Source organism: Megachile rotundata, chromosome 14 (genome assembly GCF_050947335.1).
Source record: "Megachile rotundata isolate GNS110a chromosome 14, iyMegRotu1, whole genome shotgun sequence".
NCBI lineage: Eukaryota > Metazoa > Arthropoda > Insecta > Hymenoptera > Megachilidae > Megachile > Megachile rotundata.
In genome coordinates, this window is record NC_134996.1 from 8,790,601 (window position 1) to 8,809,541 (window position 18,941).

The 18,941-nt window shown below is 30.7% G+C and overlaps 1 protein-coding gene across 9 annotated transcripts in view; it reads right to left on the minus strand.

Annotated features, from left to right (window-relative positions):
* Positions 1-70: 70 nt before the first annotated feature.
* Positions 71-18,941, minus strand: part of CASK (peripheral plasma membrane protein CASK) — a 404,924-nt gene continuing 386,053 nt past the window's right edge. For 7 of the 9 annotated variants that reach the window (XM_076539690.1, XM_076539684.1, XM_076539689.1 and 4 more), the window contains 6 exons: positions 16,065-16,121; positions 8,226-8,345; positions 7,257-7,373; positions 6,452-6,559; positions 5,581-5,756; positions 71-4,008 (listed from right to left, as the gene is read on the minus strand). In XM_076539690.1, coding sequence (XP_076395805.1) covers positions 3,829-4,008; positions 5,581-5,756; positions 6,452-6,559; positions 7,257-7,373; positions 8,226-8,345; positions 16,065-16,121 — 758 coding nt within the window. In that variant the 3' untranslated portion in view covers positions 71-3,828. The remainder of the gene's footprint in view (positions 4,009-5,580; positions 5,757-6,451; positions 6,560-7,256; positions 7,374-8,225; positions 8,346-16,064; positions 16,122-18,941) is intronic. The other 2 variants (XM_076539687.1, XM_012288799.2) reach the window with 1 other exon arrangement.

Sequence of the window (18,941 nt, forward strand, 5' to 3'; positions counted from 1 at the left end):
AAATTGTTCACGTTAGGGTTCATAATAATCACATGATTATAAAATGAACGAGGGTATAAATAAAATGACGTTCGACACTTTGGGCTAGTTTTATTAATTCAATTAACAACGTGTTATAATATTCTTCGTCTCTTTCTCTTATTTATAATTACATAATTGTAATGAACTGTTATTGTTTTCTTTAGACCCGTCGTCTTTCAACATCTTAGCGTAACTCATCCAAAGTCGCGGACACACACTTGCAGGAGCATGTAGGATCATCAATCATTGATCATCATTATTATTAATCATCACCATTAGAATTCTAACAGTCGTCGTCAGATAATCACTCAGTGCACCTAGTTACTTAACATTACTGGATATGGCAGCTACAACTTATAAGAAATATTACAAAATCACTGAAGTTTTCGTTCTTCTTACATCTCAATTGTTTTCTCATTCATACTAAACGATCATACCGACACGAGCTTTCCTTCGATTTTGATGCGACGATCCTTGTCACCTAACAAATTTTATATACTTGTTTCCGTGCGAGAAAGTGGTACCTGTTCGTAAATTACGTACACAACAGATTTCTATCCTCCATTTTCGTAACCATCAAAATATACCGTTTAATTTAACCGGGCAATTACCCGATCGATCACTATTATAAACATCGTCTGTTCTGTTCTGTTGTGTCGAGTAGGAAGAACATAGTTGAATCTGCGTGTACGCGTGTGTACGTGTATGTGTGTGTGTGTGGAAACTGTGCCTTGTGTACGCATGTATATGTTTCTCGAGATCTTAATATATAAGTAATTGAGCTGTAATTAAACATTTTTTTTAGTTTTCTGAACAAAGCCACGTGAAGGTCACAACGTTGATCGCGAAATACAACAGACTCACACCAATAACCGTACACCCATTCACTCCTTCGCTTCTACGGGCTGCATATGCAAATGTCCTAGTCACCTAATAATTTAGTGTTAATTAGTTACACAATTAATTCATTTAATCGTTTGTAATTAATTACCTAGACGTTAAATCTGTTTCTCTTGAATCCACGTTACTTGTCGTGTCTCTGTTTTCTGCTTTTTGTGTACTGGTAATCCTCCTATAACACTCAGCATCTTTTCAGAATTACATTATACACTATTTTCTAAAATATTTTTCTTTTCAGAGAAATTAACAATTTTTATAAATTAGCAATTTTTTGTAAATTTCTATATTATTATTTTGAATTGAAATAAATGTAGAACAATATTTTGATTTATATCAGGTCAATTTCATAAGGTTTTTAAATTATTAAAAATTTATACAATATGTTTTTGAACATTTGTATGTATGCTACTTTTGTATTATTTTCATGTATGTACCTTGTGTTAATTTTGTAACATTTGAATGTAAGTACTACTTTTATATTATTTGGTCATATTATTTTCGTGTTACTTTTGTATCATTTGAATTTTCCTATTACTTTTATATTATTTTTATATTGTTTGAATTCACATATTACTTTAATGTTATTTTTGCATCATTTGAATCTTCCTATTACTTTTACATTATTTTTGTCTTGTTTGAATTTATATATTACTGTAATGTTACTTTTGCATCATTTGAATCTTCCTATAACTTTTATATTATTTTTGCATCATTTGAATTTACATATTACTTTAATGTTACTTTTGCATCATTTGAATCTTCCTATTACTTTTATATTATTTTTGTATCATTTGAATTTACATATTACTTTAATGTTACTTTTGCATCATTTGAATTTACATATTACTTTAATGTTACTTTTGCATCATTTGAATCTTCCTATTACTTTTACATTATTTTTGTCTTGTTTGAATTTACATATTACTTTAATGTTACTTTTGCATCATTTCAATGTTCTATTACTTTTAAGTTACTTTAGAACTATTTAAATATAAATATTTTTATAATTTGTGTATACTTGGATGTTCACATTATTTTTATACTACCTTCATATCATTTCAATATTACTTTTATAAATCTTTTGTATCATATCCATGTATGTATTTTATATTTCCTGTATATCTCCTGCAATATTTTTAAGATACATCTTTTAAATGTATATTTCAATGTCGCTTTAATAATTGTATATAATTTTATAAATTTTGAACGTACATATTTTGCATGATTTAGTTTTGTTGTTATAAGAGGATTACACGTGTATAGTGTAAATGGTGTGTTGTGTCACGCGTACGATCGTGTAAGCGTTTCTACAAGGTGTAATTAATGTGCGCGTGTCAGCGTGTACATGTTCTAGACTGCTTCTGTTCTTTAATGCAAGACGGTGTTTAGTATTATTTCATATAGTTGGTAGACTATCTATTTACTTGAGTTTACGTGTTATAAATATTCGTGTAGTAAACCGCGCGTTCTGTTACTTCGTCATTCGATAATGCGCTTTTGTACGAGGATGCAATGCGAACCGAGTGATATTTACGGTGACGTACCATGTATGTCGTATATGTGAAACGCAAAACCCGTAGGAGAACGGTTCGATGAAAGCGCCATCTCCGAGACGTTAAGCTCTCGAGATTGAGAATCAAGATTATATTCGAGGATGAAACTCGAGCGACGTCCCAGTTCCGGCGGGAGGTCGGAATAGGATAGCTCCGGAAGTATGTGGTGATCGAACCGGGAAAAGAAAAATGGCGCTGCTAAGGAGGAAGAATAGCGCTCGCGCAATATACACGTACGAAGGTTTCATCTCGAACGTTCGTCAGATGTTCGAAATTACTAGACGAAATCGGCGAAGTTTCTCTACTGCTTAAAGTTACTGGTAAACGACTAGCTGCCCACGTTAGCCCGATTCTCCCTAGATCGGAACGAAGAGATCGAACGGTTACGGCGAGGGCAGCGAGGTGCTAGCATTTTTCTTCGCTCTGTATACAATAGTTATAAGAGAGTACGATAGGAGGCAATTATAGGTTACGGATAGAGTCGATTGACAGATTTCGCAATAACGGTACAAGCGTGTCCACTCGGTCAACATTCACGAACAGTTCGAACGACCGTTCCCTCCTTTTAATCCGCTTCGGTTTGATTCTCATCGTTCACCAACTGTGCTTATTTCATCTATTTATTTCGTTACCACTCCGTGGCTACGTACAGACCGCAGACTGACGAGATCAGCGTTAGATTCGTGTACGCGCGTGGCACGAGGAATGTCTCGAGAAATGCAAAGAAGACAGCGGAAAATATAGAGACAGACAGATAGATGGAAAGTAAGAGCAGATGCGAAGAGGGAAAGAGAGAAAACTGCATGGAAAACTATAGCTCCTTAAGAGATTCGAATGGAACAAGCTTGCTTCTAAATTCACCGAAGAAACAATAAGTACCGAGGCTTGTATCCTATGCGGTTTTATTTTTGATTGTCGTGTTCTTCGTCGTATGAGAACCGGATCAGTTTTCGTCTCTTTAACTCTTCCCAACGCGATCGACAATAACGGGTACCGATAAGTGTAATTAACCAGTAGTAGTAACAATTCAGTAGTGATAAAAAAACTGTGCATGAACACACGGCCAAAGTCACGCATTCGAGTCGATATTATGCTGTATACATCGATCGAAGGATTCCCGACGAATTCGTTCGTTCGATTGGTCCGACGCGTTTATACGTGCCTGTCTGTCCCGAATCGGCTACGACTGCGACCCCCATGTCCCTAACTTAGGTACGTTGTAACAGTCTATCGTGGTCGCAGTTAAGCGATCGTAAATGGACCGGTCGTTCGGTGGATCGCGATTCGATGATCACTGTTTCACATTCGACGAGCCGTTGCAGTGGGTGATTTGACGAACTGGAGAGGTTCGCTGTCAGTAGACCCACGACACTGGCACCCACTGAGGTGTCGTGTGAACCCGCTCGATGGCCGCCTCCAGCTGCGCGATCGTCTCCTCGATGTCGTTGTTTACGATGGTTAAGTCGAAAAAGTGGCCGTACGCTTGCTTCAACGAGTCTGACTCCTTCGCTAGTCTTTCCAGGCTTCCATCACACTGAAATCAATTAACTCACTTTAGCTTATTTTCATTGGCTCCTTTCATTTATAATTTCAAAACAGAACTGGTAAATTGCTTAACGCTAAACCTACCGGCATATAATGTGTATTTAATTTGAAATTAAAAAATAAATATACAAACGACAAAACATAAATTAGTACACACATTTATTCTTTATCTTGATGAAAATCAATTCTGATTTCAAGAAATGTATTTTAACAAAATGTGTACCTTATAATAAGAAACTTGTGGAGCGGTCATTTGACCGGTTTGGTAGTTTTAGTTTTGAAAGTTGCATTGTTGAAATTGTTTAAAATTATAGTAATACTAATAGCAAGTACAACCATCACTTTTGCGACGATTGTGACTGGGTGTCGCTCAGATCTACAATAGTTCTGGAACTTTGAGACTAATTGATTAAAAGTTACATTACTATTTAAAATTATAGTAACACTAATAGCAAGTAAAACCATAAATGATCTGCAAATGTATACTAATTAAAATAAAGTACATCTAATTCTCTTTAACTTTGACAAAATTTAGTACAGTCTTGGAACTGTGTCACCTACATGCCGATGTAGCTACCTGAGATTGAACTCTCCAAGCGATTTCAATTACGTAACTTATTTATAACAGCAAATTTAGTTAAACGAAAGTGTCAGAGTTCCGTAATTTCATCAATGACCGATTAGTCGGCTAATCAGTTAACTGAACCATAGTTAGCTCCACCTTGCTTCTACAGGTTAACGATCTGTGCTTATGAAGGACTCACTCATGAATACAAAAGATAGGTTTTATTTCAATAAAATCTTCACAAAAATACTATTTTTTATGAATGTACAGTGATATAATCTTAGGAGCAATTTTTAAACCTCAAAATTATTATTCAAGTTTGTCAAGAGATGACAGTATGTGGTCACTATTATTTCAAAAAACAAAACATGTAAAACTTGCAATTGTTATTGATTATTTTAACCTACTATTTGTCATTTCGTCCTAATAACTTGTCATACTAGTCACGTGTTAATTAGGTGTACAAACTTATCTTGAAATTCTTGTCTTGTTTAGAGAAAATTTTATTCTTAGCTTGTTTAGAGAAAATTTTATCCTTAGCTTGTTTAGAGAAAATTTTATCCTTAGCTTGGTTAAAGAAAATTTTATTCTTAGCTTGGTTAGAAAAAATTTTATCCTTTGCTTGTTTAGAGAAAATTTTACCCTTAGCTTGTTTAGAGAAAATTTTATCCTTAGCTTGGTTAGAGAAAATTTTATCCTTAGCTTGGTTAAAGAAAATTTTATTCTTAGCTTGGTTAGAAAAAATTTTATCCTTTGCTTGTTTAGAGAAAATTTTACCCTTAGCTTGTTTAGAGAAAATTTTATCCTTAGCTTGGTTAGAGAAAATTTTATCCTTAGCTAGGTTAGAGAAAATTTTATCCTTAGCTTGTTTAGAGAAAATTTTATCCTTAGCTTGTTTAAAGAAAAATTTATTTAAATTTCAGTGCAACATGTTTCTTTGTCTTTTAAATATTTATGAAATGTGTAAACCGTAACTTTGAGAGATTCGATGCTTACATCGGTAATATTCTGGAACACCGGAGCGGCGATGAAAACAACATAAGGTGCAAATTCTGCTGTGCGTAACACCTTTAAAGCTTGTGGCTCCACGTCCAATATCGCCACCCTGCCTTCTTCGTGTATTTTGCGAATCGTTTCGAGTTTCGTTCCGTACATGGCATCTTCGTGTGTACCTACATACAGAAAGAAACAGATTTTTATCAAAATAAAATAAAATTGGGGATTCTGTAAAATGATACTGAATGAGATGAGGAACGTACGAAGAAACATCGGTTATAAAATTCTGAGTAAAAGTATAAAAGGAAGAAGTGGATTATCGTAAAAAGTGACTTTGTTAGAAAATTTAACGTGAGCATGAAAAATTTGGAATTCTTTGGTTTTATATGATAACTTATGATCTGTGGACGGTTGTAAGTGTAGGTCTCTCCGCCATTTTGAATCGTTACTTTCAATATTCGTTGTGGAATGTTTTATATTATTTGATATGTTTTATGGTGACCAAAAAAATTATTATAGAAAGTTATTTATTCTGAGACCTTTCAGTTCTTAATGTAATTTTTAAACTAGTTCTATTTGAAATTATTAAATTATTTTATAAAATTAATATCGTTATATGGCTACATGTGTGTACAATACATATGTGTTACATTCTATAAGTTTTTGTAATGGAATTTAATTTTAATCTATGATCACATATTGTAATGAATATTTTACCATATGTGTATGTAATATAATTTTTAAAAAATGTGCAAGCATACTTTTATTTGCCTTAATAATATTACTTAAAATTGTGTGTATTCTTTGTACGATATTTAGAGGAAATTTAACGAAGTTCTTTTTTAAGATTGAATTATTTATTATTGCTTACCATATTCGAGGTATTCATTAGCAGCTATGTCAGCCATCATTTCGTCATGCGATACGAAATAATAATTGCGTCCGTTTTCTTCGTCGTTCCGCGGAGGCCTCGTTGTATCTGAAAAATGAATTTCATTATCTTTAACTTGAAAATAATACACGGAAAAAATTTGCTAAAATATTGTTAAATTATTTATAAATCTTGCAGTAATTTTAAGAACCTAATGTATTAAATTTGGAGTGATATAACTGTTTCGAATAAAATTATAGATAGGTTGTTTTACACTATGTACAAATAGTTCAAGACTTTTAGTTGCAGTTATCATGTTAGATGTATTGTTGCGTGCATTGTTGTGCTCCAATTCAATGAACGTGGAGAAGTGTATCTAAAAATATTAAATTTATGGGTTTGAAGATAGAAGCACAAAGGATCCTTTGCTTTACAAACGATGAAGATCCATCTAGCTGACATCATAAAGCGTACCGAAGAAAAGGAGACGAAGTATGTTTTATGAACCAGATATTTGATTTAGAACGCCTTATACCAAAAAGGAAAATTATGCTTCTTCAGATAATAGTTATGACACGTCAGAAATATGTGAACAATGAATTCTTTAGTTATATTATTTTTGAAATGCTCAAATTTAGTATTTATAATTGCAATCATTTTTGATTTCGTTTGACTAATAAATTGGAATATTTAAACTTGCGAAAACTACTGCATGTATTTATACTTAATTTCTAATAATATCGCAAGAATATTTGAATATGTTTCGTAAAGAAAAAGTTAGAGAGAACAAAAGAATTACACTTACGTGGAATAGGATAGGCATATTTGTCAGGATGCTTCGCAATAATTGTATTCTTTATGTGACGACGACCAACACCATGTGCTCCAAGTAACACTAATGTTTTCCGCTGAAATGCGGGATCTGTAACAAAAATTATATAATAACAGCATCTTCAAATAAAATAATATATCGTCTAATAAAATGTAGAAAAATATCTTTGAGTTTCTTCTTTGAATTTAACAAAAATTGAACAGATTTAATTTCTGAAGAAACAACTGCACAAATTTTGCAATAAAAAATTTTACAACAGCTAGAAGTTTCCCTTGTTCTAGTAACGTCGTAAATGCATAACACGAATTTTATAGGCAACCATTTTTCAAAGTCTCATTCGTTTATCTTCAATCTTTTGAGCGTCAAAAAGTGAGCTGTTGGGTAATATCTCTTTTTAAAATACCGCGACATCTAAATATGAACGGCGATATACTAAAAGAACGTTTAACATTAACAATATTTCCACAGAATTTTAATTACAATATTTTAAACGCTTTTGCGTGTGTAATAATAAAGGTTACGATAACATGAATAATTATAAATTAATGCTTCAATCCAAAAGATTATTTTATATGACAGGAATAATTTACGGATTCATATTATTGTCTCGGACAAAAGTAACAAATAGAAGGTACTGATGTCAACTCACGAGTTGGCGCGTGAGAGGCTGATGTGTTTAAAAGAACTACAATTGATCCGAATAGAGCCTCACACGTATTTTCAGCGGTATTAATTCGAGCAGTCACAATTAGGCCAAAAACGACAGGCGTCTCGAGAGCGAGATAGTGCTACGTTCATCAGTTGTCATTGTCATTATTATTCTTATTCACCGAAATGTAACTGGAAGTGTTCACGGTGGGAGCTTCTTCTACTTTGGATCACGCGCCAACTAGTGGGTTGACATCTGTAATATTTAGTTTGTTTAACAAATGTTTTACTTACAAGGAAGCTTAACGACCTCTTCGTAGGTGACCAGATCCAGCTGGTCAAAGACTGCGTTGTGTTTCGCGAGATACTTATCCTTGTACTGCTTCTTCTTCCGGCCAAATATTGAGCAATTCACTGGAAACGCAAAAAAACTAGTTAAGTATTTCAATAATCTGCAAGTCTAAGGACTAATCTGCAATCGTTCGTAGTCCTGTAAACAAACAATTCCTGATCCCTTTCAATTAAATCAATTCCCTGTAGAGTTCTGACTTACGTTTCCTTATGACTGCAATATAGACAATTAGATTTATTTTAATCGACGCTGGTCTTGAAAGATTAATATCCGTAGTATAGGCTTTTCACCTTGAAAAATAATATCTGCGATTTGAAACAGCTTTTGTTGCATTATTGTCAGCTAATGTGGTATAAAATACTGGGCCAGTGGTTCTCAAACTATGAGTAAGAGTGAAATTTTTGAATTTTTGTGTTTGACGTTTTGGAATGTTCAGAATTTGGGACATTTACAATTTTGAAATTCTGAAATCATGGAACTTTTTATTTTCTGAATTTTGCAACTTTTGAACACTAAAATGTTAGAATTTACAAATTTTTGAACTCTGAAGCGTTTTAAAGTTTCGAAGCTTCATAACTTTTCGACTTAATACTCTCATCAAAAGTACAGTAAATCTATAAAATTTGAGAACCACTGTATTTCAAAAAACCTAACAAAATTTTACTATACAAATTTACAAAGAATTGTACTTTACGTACAACGTTAACGAGTTACTTAACCTATCATATCAGAACGCTTGCAATATTAATTTACATACCTAGAAATTGTTTAATACTGAAACTCAATCATCATACAGTTTATACGCATTTTATTAAACTCTAAAGAGAACTGTATATGCAGGTTGTTTTATAATATCGAAATTGGTATTCTAATATAGAAAGTCTATCAAACATAACCTTTAAATTATAACTTCAGCTCAAATTATTTACATACATTCATATCAGTTCTTTTTTAACTAACACAAAAAATGTAACAATTGTAATTTTAACTTTTTTTCTTATAAAATATACTTTTGACAGTTGTACCATTAGTTACGAAGTATCAGGAAAATAGGCGGCCATTTTGGTAGCGCAGCGGAAAAGTTCATGTAAACATATGTCCAGAAACGCTTTCTTTCTCAGATAAACACTTTGTATACTTTTCCATACAGTTTGCACGATGAAATATTGTAGCAATGTTTAAAATTGACTTTTAAAAATCGCTGAAACTTTCTCTGCATTATTATTAGACTTCTACCAGGAAAAAACGATAACGGAATTCATAATGTTACAGATTCTACTCGCATCAGCTATTTATAAATATTTAAATAAAAATGTTTTGATGCATTTTGTGAAGAAATTCCTATTTTTCTAAATAAATATGGATTTTAATATTTTTAACGGATTTTAGCCTTTAGCAGTGGATTCACTGTTAAATTTCATATTTGGCGCCAAATTACCAAGGTTTACCTATTTTCCTACCACCTCGTTTCTAAAGTCTGGATTTATTTTGTCCCCATTTGTAATTTTTTTATTTCAACTAAAATGGCGAGGATTACCAGACATCTACATTAACTGAACCTACCCAGAAGTTAATCCTTTAACCAGCTTCCCTGTAATCCAAATACCGTTTCTAATACGATTATGGGCTACTCGAAGTCACGTTCTTGAAACAAACTATAAGTACAGATATTGTCTGATCGACACATTCTGTGTATTATAATACTGTCTATATTTACAAAATAACTTTGCAATGCACACTTTAATATTATTACTGTACACATTATTATTTTGTAATATAATCGTTGTAGGTAATGACAATGAAAAAGTGTAATAATATATTTACAATAAGATTAATTAATGTTAGGGAGAATTGAAATGTCAAATTGTACTAGCAATTCGAAATAGTAAACTTAATTTTAAAATATTACGTATTTTGTTTGATATTGCTGCATACTATTTAAAATATTTACAATTTTGTTATAATAATACTATAATAACTTTGTAATACAATACCATGATTAATTTACTAATTATCGATTTAGTATGGTTTACTAATTATTAATTTACTATTATATTTTACTGGACAATTTTTATATTTTTTATAATTTTACAATTTTGCAATTTTGCAATTTTGCAATTTTGCAATTTTGCAATTTTGCAATTTTGCAATTTTGCAATTTTACAATTTTACAATTTTACAATTTTACAATTTTGCAATTTTACAATTTTACAATTTTACAATTTTACAATTTTACAATTTCACAATTTCACAATTTTACAATTTTACAATTTTGCAATTTTACAATTTTACAATTTTGTAATTGTACATTTCTGCAGTTTTACAATTTTTTTTACATTTTTTTAATAATATTTTAATGAACGATGCTATGAGATCAGTATCAATACAGTTTACTATTTCGATTTTTCACTGGTAACACTTCTAGTACAGGGTGTTCCAAAATTGTCGCACCAGTGAGTTAATATTGATCATTATACTTCCATTACTATATACATTCTTTTATGAGTAAGACATAAAAATGTACCATTCTTTATTTATTAAAAAACAGCCTGCATATAATCGAAAGTCTCAAGAGACTATTATAGACAATAAATATACTGTTACATATTAAATGGTGGATTTTGGAACATGTGAAGTCTGACACCATTTCATGACATTAATGTATCGCAAAATGGCGGACAGGTCGAACTAAATATTCAGGTTTTGAGAAAAATAGTGATATGAACATTTAAATTTTCAGAAGACATTCATAATTATTATTTCAAAATTGTTTGCTATTAATTTGTAGATTGTAGATAGTTTGTAGATAATTTGGAGAATTTGTACATTTTCTAATTTGCAAATTTGAAAACTTTAATGTTTCTCAATTTTTATATTTAGAGATCTTTAAATCGAGAGATGGCAAATTTATAAATTTTTAAGTTTGCAAATTTGAAAATTTCAGACTCTGTAATTTAAAAAAATTCAAATGCAATAGATTTGAAAATTTTCAGATTAAAAAATTAGCCAATTTGCAAATTAGTAAACTCTAAAATCAAATCTCAACATTTTCATACCTCTAAAAATTGAAATTTGAAACTCTCTAAACTTCCCAATTTTCTAAATTTCAAGGCTTGTAAATTTAAAACCTTGACAATTTAAATTTCAATCAATTTCAGTTGGTTAAAATTATCACCAAACTTCTGTGCACCTAAACTTTCCCAAAACCTCAATTTTCAAAGTACCATAAGCACTGCCTAGCGTTACATTCGTATCACAAAATGGCGTCACGCTCCAGTATCCAAAACGACCTCCCATCATCCACGCAACAGTCCGAAACAGTCGAAACGCTTTCAAACGAACAAGAATTAATAAAACGAATTGATATCAACTGCTACGTCATTCAATAACGCACGTTCCTTCGATTCGCTCAAAGTGTAATCGTGTAATAGGCAGCAACCGAAATACAGCTGTCTATATGCAAACCAGCATCCTCTTTGGACGTTCGAACAATCAGCGTTTGAACGCGCAATAGAAGTGAAGAACTACTTCGTATATAAATGTCGATCACTGTGTAAGCGTATTTTTTTCTAAATGGTGAAGAAATTTCATTCACTCAGCCAGTTTACATAGAAGCCATAACCATAAGGAGAGCGTGGGAGTCCCACTTGTGAGATGGGTGTTCCAGCAGGTCACAAGATGAAAGTTTGGGGTCGGCTGATTTTTGTGTCTTTTTGTGTTGGAAGCATGATTATGGCGAGTTTGAACGATTGCTATGGTTAGTTTTTATGAATTATTTGCAAACTCAATTTTTTCACGATGACTTAAATAATTTACATCTTATGATTTACATCATATGATTTACATCATTGATGATTTATATCATTTACAAACAATCAATTATTGTATAAACATAAATATATGAACCCCAAATTGAATGTAGAATTTGTGGTAAGATGTAGAAAAGGATTATGAAGGGTTTATTAATTATTTTTGTTCTTTTGCTTTAATGTGTGATGTTATTTAAGAAATATAGACATGAATTATCGAATATGGAAACTTAGGAACCTGGATATTTGGAAACTTGAAAATTAAGAAAATTTAAAATTGAAAATCTGAATATGTAAATTAAGAAAATGTGAAAATATGAAAATCTGAATGAAAGAATTCAGAAATATGAAAATTTATAAAATTGGAAATTTAAGAACTTATAAATTGGAAGTATTCGATTTAAAAAATTAATGAATTTAAAAATAAGGAAATTTGAAATAAAAAATTTCTTACACTCGCAAACTTCAGTGTGAAAATTTAGAAATTTGAATGCAACAATTTACTGCATTGCACTCTAGTTACATTAAAAAAAACTAGAAAAGTACAATATACAAATAAAACTAACCATCAATTAAAATTGCTATAGTCTAACAATGAACTAAAATTTGTCCCAAAAAATCATATTCAATAAATTCTAAGAAATTAAATTTTTAAATAAATAAATTTCGATGAAACAAAAGAATTCTGACGGAGAATTATTTCTCTCGAAGCACTTGCAAGTAAATTGAAATACTTGCAAGCTCCGCTTTCATCAAATTAATAAACGATTATTAAATTTGTCGTTCAAGATCTCAACATAATGATGCCTAAAACGGTGTGCTTGCGTGTGGAATCGTGCGAAACAAGCGTGAGTGCGTGAAACGTTTAGCGAAAGCATGCATCGAAGCACGCCGCGTGAAAGCATGTTCTATATATCATGTAGAGTAACTGTTCATGATACAACGCTAAAACAATGAAGATCTACCGTGTCATCAACTTCGCATGAAGAAGTGTTCTAATTACCCTGCGTAATGGTTTCATCGATATAGGAACATGAATGGATGTCATTTTACTGTGACGGACTTAACCTTCAAAATGTCGCGTATTGATTCATGTGTTATTTTTGATATTTTTCGAAACGATGACAATGATTTTATATACTAAAAGTACTTGAATTATGTGTCTTGAATGATTCTGTACAAAAAGTACTTGAATATTGTGTATATAATGCATTTATGCTGGTGTGAGAATTTTAGTTGAATTAGTATGTTGTACAAAATGGCTGACTTGATGATGTGAGATGTCACATGTGATATTTAAATGATATTTGAATTAATGATGCTGAATGATAGTAACATTATGATGATGGTTGATGGTTGAATGATACTACATGAAATTTTAATTGAATAACTATACAACTGTATACAATTTTGTTTGAATTATAATACAATGTATAAAATGTAATATGATATATAAAATATCTGAACTATCATATGAGGTATAAAATATTAACTGAATTATATGTTGCACAAAATATTAAGTGAACTATTTATATTTTGGAGAAAATGTTATTTCAATTATATGTTATAGAAAATAATTTGAATTATGTGTAATAGAAAATGTTATTTGAATTACATGTTACAGAAACTGTTATTTAAATAATATGTTAAACATAACCTCATTTGAATTATAATAGTATCCACAAAATCTGTAAATTACAATATGCTGTACAAGATGTTATTTAAATTATAACATGTTACACTAAATGTTTAAATTACAATATGCTGTACAAGATGTTATTTGAATTATAATATATTATAGTAAATGTCTAAATTACAATATGCTGTACAAGATGTTATTCGAATTATAATATATTACACAAATTATTGAATTATTGTCTAAATAGCAACATCATACAAATTGTTATTAAAATTATAATATATTATAGAAAATGTTTTTTTGAAAAATAATATAGCATGTACAACGTTATTATAATAATATGTTATATAATAAAATTTATTATATAATAAATGTGAAACTATTTGAAAAATGTTATCCAAATGTGAATATTAAAAAACACCACTTTATATTTCCTTGCAACACCATATAGAGTGTTTCATACAATTATTATTCCTAATAATTTTCTTATTTATCAAAATATAAAAATATTGCCATAAAGAAAATTTACCCAAAATAATAATGAAACTCTAGAAAAATAAAAATCCTAAGAGCATGATTTAAATTCCTTAAATCAGAACCTTACAATGAAATTTTATAGAATCCATAACCATTACAATTGTAATTCTTTAACATCATTCGAAAAAATGGTTAAAAATATTGAAAAAATCCCAACGTGATTTTAAATTGAAAAATGATATGTTTGAATTAAAAATTTGAAATATTTCATAAAATTCCGTCGAATGTAACGTTGCATCGATGTGCTGTTTCAATTAGAATGTTCATAAAAATCAATTTATAAAGCGAAAAAGCTTCATATTGAAACAGAATACATTTGTAACTCTTTTATATAATGGAGCTCGTACACGTAAAATATGTATGGATAATTCTTCGGACATCCGACGAAAAAAATGGCAGAGACAATATAAAAAAATCAACAGTTCGTGGAATATTTTATATTAAAAAATGAGCTGAATATATTCTACAGAAATTCGGGATACAAATCCTATTGTAACAAATAATATTTTATTAATTAAAAATATCTTGCACATTTTTGTATTTTTCAATACAATTATATTTAACATGGAACTTTAAATGAAATTGTATAAACTCAATGTAATTTTGCAAATTTTCATTCTTTGGCAAAAATTAAATTTCTTGCTATTTTTTTTACAGAGAGTTGAAAAATGTACTTTTTTGTGAAATTGGAAAAATCATGCAACGAAGAGTTAAAAACCAAGTTCCTTTGTGTCAAAAGATCCTAGGAGAAGATATTCCTTAACTTCTTGTAAGAGTTCAAATAAAATTTAATATTAAATTCTGTTCTTAAAATTGAGCTCCTCTAAAGTTCATTTCAAAATGAATCCTTTATTAGGTACTGCATTTTTTATGATCGTTCAAACTAAACTTTAAACGAAACTCTTTCAAAATTTTCTTTGTGTAACACTAAATTATCTTGCTAAAGCATCAATGAAATTGCAGATTGTTCGTTAAAGATAAGACTGTACTTAAAATGTAGAGTACAATAAAACTGTACTTAAAATGTAAAATACAATGAGAACTGTACTTGAAACATTAAATATAATGAAAACTGTACTGAAAATACTAAATACAATTAAAACTGTACTTAAGATATTAAATACAATAATACTGTACTTAAAATATCAAGCACAACAAAATTGTACTACAAACATTACAGTTAAAACTGTATTAAAGCAAAACTTGAAATATTAAAGCAAAACTGTACTTAAAATATTAAATACAGCAAAATTATACTTAAAACATTAAGTACTTCAATATTATACTTCAAACATTAATTTCTATCAGTACTTCGAAATATTAAATACAATAATTCAGTACATAACCTCAAAATATGAGAAACTAAAATGCACTTAAAACATGAGAAACTAAAATGTATTCAATATATGAGAAACCAATAAGAATGTACTTAACATATGAGAAACCAATAAAAACGAACTTAAAATATGAGAAACCAATAAAAATGAACTCAAAGTATGAAAACCCAATAAAACTCTACCGAACAATAAATCCAATAAGAGCTTAAAACGTATAGAACCATATGAGATTTTATTTATGAAAGATGAAATGTCCCTAATATTTCCCTCCCCGAGTAGAAGTACTCGAATGTTGTAACTTCAAACTGTTTTCTGAGTGGCTCTCCTCGAGTGTCGATATTTTCGATCCCGTAAAACTGATGCGTGTATTTGAAGCACTGAACGAGTATCTTGTATTTCATGCGGACTACACGGTTCTACGTGACTCTACGCGTTTTCTACCTGAAGGCAGAGTCATACCTGTCGAACCGTCGCAGCCTTCGGTGTGAGAAGAACATCCTCCTTCTCCTTCAGCATCTAGCCCCGCACAACACACAACAACAGCTGTATGACTGAAGCTAACAATTTAGTCTTCAAACTACCGTCCTCTGTCTTGCTAATCGCGTTTTCTCTTCTACGACATTTTTTATTTAACCCACGAGTGGCGGATTGCTGGGACACTTTGTTTTCTTTGGGTACAAGTTTCGTTAGGGTGAAATTTCATTAGGTTCAAGTTTTATTAGGTTCAAGTTTAGGGTAGGTTTAACTTTAATCGAGGTTTAATTTTAATCAAGGTTCAACTTTAATCGGGGTTCAAGTTTATTTTCAAGTTTGATTTCTGAATTTACTTTCGTGGAGAGAGCTGAGCGTTTTTAGGTTAGGTTCCAACGTCCGCCATTGGAGGGTTAAGTTCAGCCTTTGGAACGTTTTGGTTCAAAGTTAATAAATGTAGAAATACTCGAAATTAGTACAAATGTAAAAATACTAGAAAAGTCTTGCAAAATTTGTAATACGTGCAAGTATTAAAAATAGTTCAGTAAGAAATTTGAATGGAGAGTTTTCTGCAGAGCCATCAAGTGGTTTGCAAAGTGAAATGAAAGATTCAATACTGGGTTTCACAAAACTATTTAATACACAATTCACTGAGTTATAAACTAACTTGCAAATTTACTGAATTGTTTATAAATTGTAGTGAGTTGTGTATTAGTATAATTCGCACTAGTCCATTACTAACGAGTTAAAAATTAAAATTATGAAATGTCAGGCTACCATTTTAAAATTATTGTACTTTCTCGTAGTTATCAAATTTGAACCAAACTGATGCAAAGGTAAATACTAACTTTGTTAATACTTTTATCTACATTACAGTTGGTAGACATTGTTCATTTAATACAATTTATCTAAATTCTTAATTGCGTGATGTGGGAAATTGCGATTAATGTATTAATGAAGAATCATTTGTATCTACAGGGGCAACTAAAAATTGGTTTAATAGTTAATTTTTAATCGATAGATGCTGAGTACATTCTAGTAGTATTTATTAACTAAATGTGACGATTTTTATCATTTTTGCATACATTTTTTATTACTATTTTGTTTCATGTAAATATTTTAGGGAATATTCAGTTGAGTTGTGGAAGAAATAGAAATTTTTCTATATAGATTAATTACACATAAAAAATTTGTTTTTGGGAGATTTCAATTTTCGAAATTTTGAAATGTGAGAATTTGGGACTTTGTAATTTTGGACCTCAAGGTTTTGAAATTTGCAATTGTGGAGTTTGAAATTTTTGAATTTTGAAACTTTGTAAACTTGGTAATTTATGGATCTTAAATTCCAGTGCTTTCAAACTCTGCAACTTCAAGGTTTGAAGCATAGAAGTTTTTTTGAAGCATAGAATTGTCTGAAGCATTTTAGGATTTCTTAATTTCGATTCTTCGTAATCTTGAATTCTTGAAATTTTTATTTTTTAATCCAAGTACAGCGACAAAAATTATAAAATAATTTCCAATCCTCGTATAATTATCCTCACCAGAATAATTTTCAAGAGCATAAATTCACTCGATATTAACCCATTTTGCCCCAAAGTACTCACATGACTACATTGTATTCCTCGACTTTTATAAAACATGACATACACATGTGTTCCTAATATAAGTACTCACATGAGTACTAAAATTTGTAATACGAAAGATACATTATTATTTTTATTATAACAAAAGTTTTTATTTGCTCAATAAAGTTATATTGCACCATCAATACATCACTACCCCCTTTTTCCAAAAAAAAATTGCTCATAAGAACAAAAAGGGTTAAACACCCATTTCCTGAACAAAACCAAAATTATCCCAACGAAAACCCCTCAATTCTACAAAACTCCAATAACTAAAGCAGAAACTTTCTAAAGTAGAAACAAAACCGTACATTAATCATCTTTAATCGCGACTGATTGAATCGAGAATGGCAATGTCGTTATCCGTAACTGTACGATCGATCATCGGACCGTAATCCCCCGTACATTCATTCCTTTTTGAAAAAAAAAAAGAAACGGTACGTTGTGGGCCTGCATCACCTGGTAAAAATGATTCACATCAAACGATACATGCTCCATTGAAAACCTGTTCACATCTAACACAACGCACACATCACATCACGTTCACCAGCACATTCGTTTGATGGCAGCAGCGAGAGTAGTGGAAATTAATCGGAGTATCAAACGTGACAGGGTTGATAATGGATCGGTAAGGCGATGGCAAAACGCGACGGAAATTTCATCTTCCGATCTGAATATCAGACAGAATGCGATCTGCTGGAACCTATAATTACCCTGAATTCGTCGATGTTATGCCACGGGCAGTACTGGCGCTAACTCGTTCTGCGCCCTGGGATTTAGCGATAGCACCCTCTTTCATCAATCACATTTTTCGAAATTAGTTATTTTTTGTAATTGGTTTTTTACAGTTACTAAACTTTTCTAATTGGTATTTTGCAGTTACTAATCTTTTCTAATTGGTTTTTTGCAGTTACTAATCTTTTCTAATTGTTTTTTTGCAGTTACTAATCTTTTCTAATTGGTTTTTTGCAGTTACTAATCTTTTCTAATTGGTTTTTTACAGTTACTAATCTTTTCTAGTTACTCTTTTCAGTTAATAGTTGTCTGAGGGTAGTTTTTGCAGTTACTAATTGTTTGAGGTTAGTTCTTGCTGTTACTAATTGTTCGAGGGTAGCTTTTGCAGTTACTAATTCTTTAAGATTAGCTTTTTCAGTTACTAATTGTTTGAGAGTAGTTTTTGCAGTTACTAATTCTTTGTGGTTAGCTTTTGCAGTTCCTAATTTTTTGAGGTTAGTTCTTGCTG